Here is a 10458-nt window from a genome sequence, read left to right as displayed (position 1 = left end):
AGTATGAGGTAACACAGCTGTGTTTATCATATTAGATACATTTGAGTGTGTTGAAAATGATGTTATAACGTTACTCTGTGCTTTCGCTCGGTGGCTGCTGTGAGACACTTGTTGGACACTGCGGTGAACTAGATCGATTATAGAATAACATGTCATTAAATACTGGATGGCTTGTGTTGATAAATGGCATGCAATTAATTTTAAAACGTATGATGGACAAAAATGCTGTATTACTGTTACTAAAAATAAAGCTGCATCTCATTATGCTATGTTTGCTACTTCACAAAATAGTGTTTTTCTCTGACATGATTGTTCCCATGCCTATTAAAACATTTATATTAAAGGTGCCATCGAATTGAAAATTGAATTTATATTGGCATAGTTGAATAACAAGAGTTCAGTACATGGAAATGTCATACAGTGATTCTCAAACTCCATTGTTTCCTCTTTCTTATATAAATCTCATTTGTTTAAAAGACCTCAAAAGTCTGGATCTGTGCACAGCTGAATCATCAGACTAAGCAAGCAAGGACAACAGCGGAAAATGGCAGATGAAGCAGTAATAACTGACATGATTTATGATAACATGATATTTTTAGTGATATTTGTAAATTGTCTTTCTAAATGTTTTGTTAGCATATTGCTAATGTACTGTAAAATGTGGTTAAAGTTACCATCGTTTTTTACTGTATTCACGGAGACAAGAGCCATCATTATTTTCATTATTAAACACTTGCAGTCTGTATAATGCATAAACACAACTTCATTCTTTATAAATCTCTCCAACAGTGTAGCATTAGCCGGTTAGCTACCGAGCATAGCCTCAAATTCATTCAGAATCAAATGTAAACATCCAAATAAATACTATACTTACGTGATTAGACATGCTGCATGACAAACACTTTGTAAAGATCCATTTTGAGGGTTTATTCATTGTGTTTATTCAAAGTTCACTTTGTTTATTCAAAGTTCACTGTGTGAACTTTGTTTATGCAATGATAGAGTCGAGAGCTCGGGAGGGGGCGGAGAGCGCAAACAATTAAAGGGGCCGCAGCCTGAATCGGCACATTTCTAATTATGCCCCAAAATAGGCAGTTAAAAAAATTATTTTAAAAACATCTACGGGGTATTTTGAGCTGAAACTTCACAGACACATTCAGGGGACACCTTAGACTTGTATTACATCTTGTAAAAAAACTTTCGATTGCACCTTTAAAGCATCTTTGATGTTTCCATGGTTTCTACAAAATAAAACAAAACCGGAAACCAAGGGTAACGTGGGTATGACACAATTGACAGGCAACTCCTCACACGTCCCAGAGCTTTGGTTAAAATTGCAATTTTCTAACGATTTACAAATAGTTGCAAACATATGGGATATTGTAAGTACTCAAGTGAACAAAATATATAACACAGGCCTAGTGGTTTTTGGATATGTTACTGCAAAATTCTTACATATCGCACCTTTAATGGAGCCCACACATTTGCTGGACCCCTAAGAAATTATGTTAAACGTTGCAAATCCTTATTCTAATGAATGTTAAATTAATAGCTGTAACTGTAACAGAATTGCAACACTTTTTAAAGCAATTAAATAATAGTTGTTTTCACTAAATAAGGGTAAAGAACTTCACATAACAAAAATGTGCAGCAACTGTATTGGCCAGAAAAATTTACATTTTTAATCTCACAGTTTGCTAAAGTTACACAACAGAGTCATGCTTAATTATCATGCCAAATTAAAAGTTAGTATTTGACCATTTTAATTCCTTCCTAAGGTGTTTATTGATTTAAAAATAACATAGGCAACACATGTTTCAAGGGTCTTTATATAAGTGAAACAAATCTTACAGTGGGCCTTGGATGTCAACATCCTTCTGTATATTCACACAATAGAGTCAGTTCAGTAATAAATAATTTATCCCAACTAGATGTCACATAATGAATCTGATAGGAGCTCTGAGATGAACATGCTGAAGTTTCAGTCTTCTAACTTACAAGGCTTTAATAAAGGTCAATCCTGCTGCATTGCAGGGCTCTAAAAATGCATTTGCAGTTTTTCAACAGAGGGTCAATGAGATGTAGGAAAATCCCAGGACCATAAAACTTTATAGAGTGTGTCAGATGTTGAATGTAATCACCTGTTATCTTCTTTTCCAGACTTGCTAGAAAGGCTTCTCAAAAACACCAAAGCCAAGAAAATCAATGCGTATGTACTTGATAAACTGATAAAGAAACAAGCAGCAGCAGCATCATCTATTCTCATCAACTGGAGCTTAGAATTTTTGCGTAGCCCAAGCGCGCGCTGACGTCGCACGGTTGCTGGGGGTGCGCTGACGTCACCGTCTCTCTTCTCCGGTTAGGCGCGCGCGAAAGTATCAGAGTGAAATCTCACGAGCTCGCACTGATCAAACCCAACAGAAACTCTGCCTAATCTTCAAACATCTGCAAAAACCATGTCGGACCCAAAGGTAAGAGTGATATCATCTTCATCCTCTGTCCCTTTCGGGCTGCGAAAGACGGTTATTTCGGGCGTTTTGTGCGATAAATGTTTTATAAAGGTCTTATTTAACAGAGAGTGAAAAGCAGGTGTTTTTTTCCTCGTCCTACGTCACGCGCTTGAATATTAGTCGTTAAAACCGCACATTTCTACTTTCTATTCGTAATATCGTGTAATTATACGTTGTCAGAGTCATTTGTTTATTTTAAATCACGCTACACTGTCAATAGCAGCTGCAACGTTCTTAAAAATAATAATTATGTGTGTATTTGTGTTCGTCACTTACTTAAAAACAACTATATTATTGTCTGTTATGTTTATTTAAGTAATTAAACTATCCACGGCATGTTCCAAATAAATACTGCTTATAATTTAAAATCGAAAGCTGTCATGCTAAGACACTGCTAGCTTGTGTGTGCTAGCATCGCTAACCTGCCGCACATGTGAAGTTCAAAGCCGGTTTATTAGCACCCTTCCGGGTTCATTTGCTTGTTTTAACGGTATTTGTTCAGTGGTGTCAAAACAGTGGCTTGAAACGGAGATTCAAACACTTAAACGCTTTTAGGCCTCTTATTAGCTTCTGCTAGCCTGGGTGCTAACTGAATGTCCACTTCTGAGAAACTAGTATAACTCAACCCTTTAGACATAAACATCTCCTGAGATGTGATCTTGACTGAATTAAATTGTTTTGCAAAATAAACTGCTTAGTATTATTAAAATGCTGACTGAAGAAACTTAACTGGGAGGAGTTGAACCAGTTCAAAGCTTTACATGTGTAGAAGATCTTCTGCTAGAGTTGGTCGGAAAGCTTTTGAATAATTCAAGCTACAAGGCCTTCATGGATGTTAGACTAGTGGTTAGTGGATCGTAAGAGCATGAATTCCCCAGCATCACAGCATGTGAGTTCAGGTTCACGGCTCAGCACCAGTGGGTGTAAGTTTGGTTGCAGCAGCAAATTTGGAGACAATAGGCCAAACTCCAGAGAATGATCCCTCCAAATCCCACAGCTTTTCACTCCACTGATCTGATGTAATGTGGAAGCAGGATCCCCACAACCGGGATCAGGACATCATGAAGCTCAGCAGAACAAATGCCATGTTATTCTAAAGAAAATGGGGTCTATCAAAATGACCTAATTGATCATTTTTCAACTGCAGTAATTCATTGGCCTATTTGTTTTTTTGATTTACAAAAGCTGCTGTTATTATTTCCCCCTCCAGGAGGCACAAGATGATCATGAAGCATCCACGGAAAATGTAGAGGACTCCAACCATGACCCTCATTTTGAGCCCATCGTCTCCCTACCTGAGCAGGATGTTAAGACTCTAGAAGAGGATGAGGAGGAGCTTTTCAAGATGTAAGTCACTAACGAATACTAAGCCGGTTCATATTTAAAGGTACATTATGTATTTTTGTTGTTCAAAATGAACAATTTAAAACAGGAGCAAATACATCTATCCTTCCAAAACATGGAACATTTTTTTTCTTACCCTGATTTACTATAGTAAGCCTTTATATTAAGGGTTTATATTTTTAACCTGTCGCGGTGCATTTTAGAAGCGTCCCAGAAGTGGCTCACTGCGCCGCTTCGCTAAAGATAGACCCCTCACCTAATTTTGACGGACGCCGCATCCAAGACTCGCAACTCAAATACAAAATAAAGTCAAAATAATAACCCTGTGTAAACTCCCACTCATATTTCACATCACTAGGATGCCAGAAACTGACAAAAAGAGATTCGGAGTTGAAAAATTCGAAATTTCTTTGTTCTTGTTGTCCATAACTGGACTTTTAAGTGTATTAACTTCATCTGTAGGCTACAGCAAAATAAAGTATGGCATAGCAATAAACGCAATTAAACCGGACAATGTATAACCATTTTGCCAAAATTTTGAAAAAAACGTCAGACAGGCAAATCTCGTGGTCTCGCGAATCCAGCCGCTTTGCTTCTGAAATGCTTCTGGTGTGAGTTGACACCACGTAGAGGACGGAACAAAACCTTGCTGGAGCCGTAGCGCACCGCAGACGTGTGCAGTGTAAACAAGGCTTTATATCCGTATATTGAAAAGTTTCTCCGACTACTTTGTATGGTGAAGGAGTGTCGTAGGTTAGTTGTCACAACGAGTGAGAAAGGTTGACATGGAAAACACAATCAATCTTGAACCTCTGGGGAGGTTAATAACGTATAACAGAGAAGAGCACATGACAGCTCGTAATGAAATGAGAATCAACATTGGCTTGATTTTTTGGAGATTGTGAGAATGTTGTAAAGCTGACAAGGAGATGCCGATTTTTGGTAAGGTAAGGAGTAGGGCTGGGCGATATGTCGAATGCTTTTGTCACGCGCATTTCGTCAGTAAAGGCGGTTCCCTGATTGCCGCTAAATCGCCATCACCTGCTTTCAAATGGAGCGGCATTTAATAGACAAAGCCGTAGTTCACTGATAAGCCACGCAATATCGCGTTCAATATCGATATTAATCGCCGTCGATTATTGAACAAATAAATTGCCATATGCAGCTCTCTAAAGCAATATCCAATGTGAAGTGGCGTTCACCCGCAAAGTCACTCAGAGCCGAAGCACAAGCAAAACAATTGGTCTCATACACTAAGCAAGCGTGAAATCTGCATATGAATTTTTTCACGAACAAATCATGATTCATCAATAACTTTTGCTCTAAAATCTATTCTAAATTTATGAAAAAATGTAGGGGCAGCTGAAACCACTCAAATCTTACACTTTTGGTGGCCTTATAAACATGTTAAGATGACGTTTTTAAGCGCGTATACATTATTAAGAGTAAGAAAAGGTGCTTTATAGCTAAAGCTGCAAGATACCCGCATAAAGATGCAAATACACGTATGAACAGCTGGCTAGCCAGTGGTCTGCAATGTCTGTATAAAAGGTGTTTATTGCATTTGAACTTGGTTTGAGGGTGGCACTCTTGTCAATGCTTGAAGATCTTGCTGCGTGTGATCTCAGGTGAGAGAACGCATCTTTAGAGTCATGTTTGCTGAGAGTGACGAAAGAAAAGGGTGTGCAGAATGCCCTTACATGGACTTGATTTGGGTGTGTTTTTATGTAAATTATCTTGGGTACATGGTCGATCATTAAAAATACTCCAAATTCATCAACATTAGAACCAGGTTAAGAACAAGTTCAATTAATTATTAGTGAGTGAGATAGGAGTAACATCACAATTTTTTTTTCAAGAAGATCACGATTTTATCATGATTCTTTTTCATGTTTTTTTTTTTTCTTTTTCTTTTTTTTTTACTTAGCAGTACAGCTAAACTAATTTGCCTATTTTAAAAAATTTAGCCTTACAAGGAATTAAAATATAAAAGAAAAAAGTGACAGGCCATTAGGCCAAAGTAGAGGTGGATGAAGATAAATCTTTTTCATTATTTTATCTTTATTATAAATAAGAAGAAAGAGACACTACGAATAATAGGACCAATATGACAAACAAATAAAATAAACAGTGCTTTAAATGTTTCATCTTCAGTATTTCAAGTAAGAATTTGAGTAAATGTAAAAAATTAAATGCTACATAGACTTCATTGTATAAATAAAATAAATAATACAATGATTCCTATTAGAGCTACTGAAGTTCATTCATTGAAGTGGTTTTCTCTGTCCCTTTAAATACAAATGAGCTACTGCTCCTGGCCTGCTTTCCAGAAGAGGGTGGAGCTTTAACAGCTTGTGCTTCAGTTGCTCAACAAAAAAAAAGCTGGAGAATCTTGCACAGCCAAAATAACGATTGCCAGTAACGGTGTTCAGCCTTACATTGTTCAACTTTTTAGAATGCAACTGGAAGTTCCTAAATGGTTAGTGGATAAACTTATGTAGTTGTTGTGGAGCATTTCATCTTTAATGCAGCAAGAAAGAAAACAAAAAGAGGGAAATCTAGAATTTCTGTAGCTTGCTGGATTTTAGTAAACCGTTATTTACCTCCAATTTGTGCTGCAAAATGGATAAACCATATTATCCACGTCTTCAAGCCATCTGTGTCCATATACGCTGGTGCTCTTTTATTAATTTACTTGATCATTAATTTGCTTTACTCATTTATTTAACACTTACTTAATGGTTACATTTCCAGTGATGATAAAATTGTCTATCATTTTGCAATTGGTGATTAAAGAAAAAAATGTCACGTCGCAATATTGGACATTTTACCGTTTTAAACCATGAAGGCGAGCATAAGCAATGTGCCATCTTTGTGCTAGAGTTTTAACCAAGCTTTCGGCATGACACTGCAATAATGGTGCATATTCTCTGAGACAACGCAAGATAAATCTATTTCAGAATCATACGCTAATAATGGTATATAAGCTAGTCTGTCTAATCTTTTATTATCCTCACAGCGTGTCAGTTATGTTGTGATGCACTATGAAATTATTGTGGATACGGGGCAAATTAATTGTAATATCAATTTAATAATAAAAGCACCCTAATAATAAAAATAATAATAATTTAATACATTAATCAGAAATGCTGAATCATCTTTATCACCAATATCTGTTTTTTTTGCACGTATTTCATAAGTATAGTGTGAGCAGTCAAATCGCAGCTTGACAATCGGACCATATAGTGTCAGCACATAAATCGTGAGCTTTGTGCGAGTAAATAGTTGGTATTTAACAAAAAACGTGCTGAAACCACATGGCATGACTGATTAAATGGAATCTCAATAGAATGGCTTAAAATAAAAAAATGCGCAAATGATACTTTTGTGACGATGCATTGATCATTCCATCAACTGTCCTGAGCTTCTTTCATGCTAACACCGGGTCATCGGGTAGTCCTTATTGTCAAGTCCTGCTAAAGTATGGTAATGTTATTTGATCATGGGTTTTGTTCTTTAATATAATAAAACATTTTTTTTTATTATTTTTTTGCTGACATTTGTTTTTAACATGATTTTTGTAGGAGGGCAAAGCTGTATCGTTTTGCCAGTGAGAACGACCCTCCTGAGTGGAAGGAGCGTGGGACGGGTGATGTCAAACTCCTGCGACACAAAGAGAAGGGTACCATCCGCCTTCTCATGAGGAGAGATCGCACCCTCAAAATCTGTGCCAACCACAACAGTGAGTGTAACTGTTTTCTGTGCACCACCTGTTAATTATTTTCAAATCGCTAATGTATTTAAATCCTGTGCTCTAGTTATGCCGTTGATGGAGCTGAAGCCCAATGCAGGCAGTGACAGGGCCTGGGTGTGGAATACACATGCTGACTTTGCAGATGAAAAACCCAAAGCAGAGCTGCTGGCTATTCGATTCCTCAATGCAGAGAGTGAGTATAAATTAACATGATCTCCAGAACATATCTCAAGGATCTAGTCGAATTAAAACTTATTGAAACTCTACAAAATACAGAAAAGTGAATGTTTTTATTGTTGCAAATTCGCAATGAAACGAGTAGCAACAGATATTTTCTTCTGTGATTGTGACTTGCATCCGAGTGAAGCAGATTATCTAAAAGGAAAAAAAAATATTGGATTGGGATTCTATCTATTGTTGATTGAATGGAGGCAAATCTGAATGCACGCTTGTAGATGGTTGTAATAATGGGGTGGGGTTTAAGCTGACTTGGCTGAATGATTGGAGAAGTCTAGCATACGTCACCAGAGAGAAATGTCCTTTCAATAGAAGATTACAAGGTTTTTTTTTTTTTTTTTTTTTTTTAATTAAATGCATGCAAGGATGACTCATTCATAATAACATAAGACTCATTTAGGAAATAGATAAAAATACATTTAATGCAGACTTTAAACGATAATTGTTCTGAATAGAATAATGATTACAATACATTTTAAAATGTATATTTTAAGTATTTTTGTACTTTAGTTATTAGCGTAAAAGACTTCTGCATTTTTGTGCCCTTTTTTGATGTTTCCTTTTTCTTGCAGATGCACAAAAGTTCAAGATGAAATTTGATGAATGCAAAGAAGAGGTCAGAAAGTCTCTAGATGGTAAGATGATGGGATTTTCTGCCAGGAGTAATGCAGACTCACTCTGTTTAAGACTGACACATCCAGCCTTAAACTTTTTTCGTCTGCTACAGTAATATGATGAATGTTACAAACTGCCTTGCCATTCAATTGGCAGGTGACCGTATCTTCTCAGACATTTCTTTCTTTGTTAAATTTGCGTTAGGTCTGTGTACTCTTTGAAAAGCCTTCAACTCAACTGTTTTAATTTCGTTTCACAGGTAGTTTGAACAGCCCTAACAAAGTGGCAGAGAAGCTGGAGGAGCTGTCTGTGAACGATGACAAGACAAAGAGTTCAGAGGACAAGAAAGAGGAGGTGAAGGAAGAGAAGAAAGAGGAGAAGACTGGTGAGGAGGAGAAGAAATGAGCCCGGAACGTCGCTTCATACGGATCCTCCACTTGCCATTTTCCCCTTTTCTACAACAGACTCTGAAATTGAAAAATTGGACACTTTTGTTTTTTTCTTTTTGGCCGCTTGACTTCACAAGACCTTGGTGCCACTCTTAATGCGTCCATTTCTCAATCATCAAGATGTTGTGAGCTTTTGTCCCATTCACAAACTCTCATATCGCCCTTCATTTTCTCATACATTGTGGACCAGTCGTCAGTCATCATGTATTTGTGTATTTACACGACATGCTATGATACAAGGCTTGTGCTATTGATTGATTCCCACATTGGGTAACCTCTTTTGTTGTTTTTCTTTTGTACTTTAAAGAGTTATATTGTGAGTGTCTAGATGAGCACTGTCTGATATGAGAGCGGGCTGTATGAGTTGATAGGGAGTATGAGTATCTGCGATCTTTGACTTTTCCTTACAATAAAGTCACATGAGGAACATTTGGCTTCTCTGTGGCTTGAATTTACTATTGAATGACTAAAATTAACCATTTTCTGTGGAGGGCTGCATCTGGCAAAAAAAAAAAAGTTTGCTCTGGATAACTGAAGGAAGTTTTATTTTGAGTATGACCCTTCTATAATGAGTGTGACCCTCTTCTGTTTGAATTGGAAATCGAGAAAATAAAGAATGGTTGACTCCGTGGAAAAGCAGCTTGACTGTGGAAAAGCAGCAAGGTTTTAAATTGTTGAAACCTGTTGTGATAATGCATATTAAGTGCTTTAATAAAATATAGGAAGATAAGTGAAGTAGGTACTGTATCACTAATTAAATATGGTTTTCATTCCATAAGGGTTGCTAGAACTTAAATTCCAGGAAACAGCATTGATCAAGTTTTACAGGCCATGTCTAAGGTTCATCTTATGTAATATTACAATGACTGCATGCACAATAATTTGGTCTCTTAGACATTGTTTTGCTTTTTTCATTTTTTATTTTTATTTTGAATGTATATTTTCGGAGTTGCGGTTTTGATATTGTGTTTGATGAACCGTACATTTTCCACATTCCCAGTTTCTGAGCATTTTTTTAAATAAAAGCAGCAGGGTCCCTTAAATTACATTTGGCATGTGATGAATGACTTGAAATCTCACATTTTTATAGTGGTTACTAATTCTACATCATGTAAAAGGGTTGTGATCAAATCAAATTAAAGACGATGCTTTGTCATACATCAGTGTCTGTATGGCTTCCATTTAAAAAGCCTAATGGGAAAAATATGAATTTTCAGTTAATTGCATATGATATGGAGATGTTAGTCATGGGACAGGTCTTGTACTTATTTCATATAGCATAATACATTTTATAACTGTTTGAAATGGTGTTTAAAATCATACAAATTGTGATATAGAAGAAAAACATTGCAGCATATTGTAAGGTACAACAGGGATAAAGGCAAACAAGAAAAATGCTTTTTACTACCATAGTGTATGATTGCATTTTTTTTTTTTATTGAACATTGATAAAGTAACAGATTTTGTGTGAAAATAAATCGTGAAAGTGTTTTAAAAAGGCACTTAAGTATTGATGCAAATACTTTAGCTAAAGTAAAATGTTTTTAAT

General features: G+C 36.4%; 1 protein-coding gene and 1 non-coding gene across 2 annotated transcripts; both read left to right on the top strand.

The window, feature by feature from the left end:
- Positions 1-2313: 2313 nt before the first annotated feature.
- Positions 2314-10414, top strand: ranbp1 (RAN binding protein 1). Its single transcript, XM_067406479.1, has 6 exons — positions 2314-2471; positions 3721-3857; positions 7439-7596; positions 7673-7801; positions 8418-8480; positions 8720-10414. Exons 1-6 carry the CDS (start codon positions 2457-2459, stop codon positions 8863-8865), a joined length of 648 nt encoding a protein of 215 aa, XP_067262580.1. The 5' UTR covers positions 2314-2456; the 3' UTR covers positions 8866-10414.
- On the top strand, positions 8513-8636 carry LOC137035159 (small nucleolar RNA SNORA77). The gene has a single exon (XR_010897052.1). It is a non-coding gene; the product is annotated as a small nucleolar RNA SNORA77 (small nucleolar RNA).
- Positions 10415-10458: the final 44 nt, after the last annotated feature.

Source organism: Chanodichthys erythropterus, chromosome 13, assembly GCF_024489055.1.
Source record: "Chanodichthys erythropterus isolate Z2021 chromosome 13, ASM2448905v1, whole genome shotgun sequence".
Classification (NCBI taxonomy): Eukaryota; Metazoa; Chordata; class Actinopteri; order Cypriniformes; family Xenocyprididae; genus Chanodichthys; species Chanodichthys erythropterus.
Note: the sequence above shows the minus strand (reverse complement) of the source record. Positions and strands in the feature narration are given on the sequence as shown.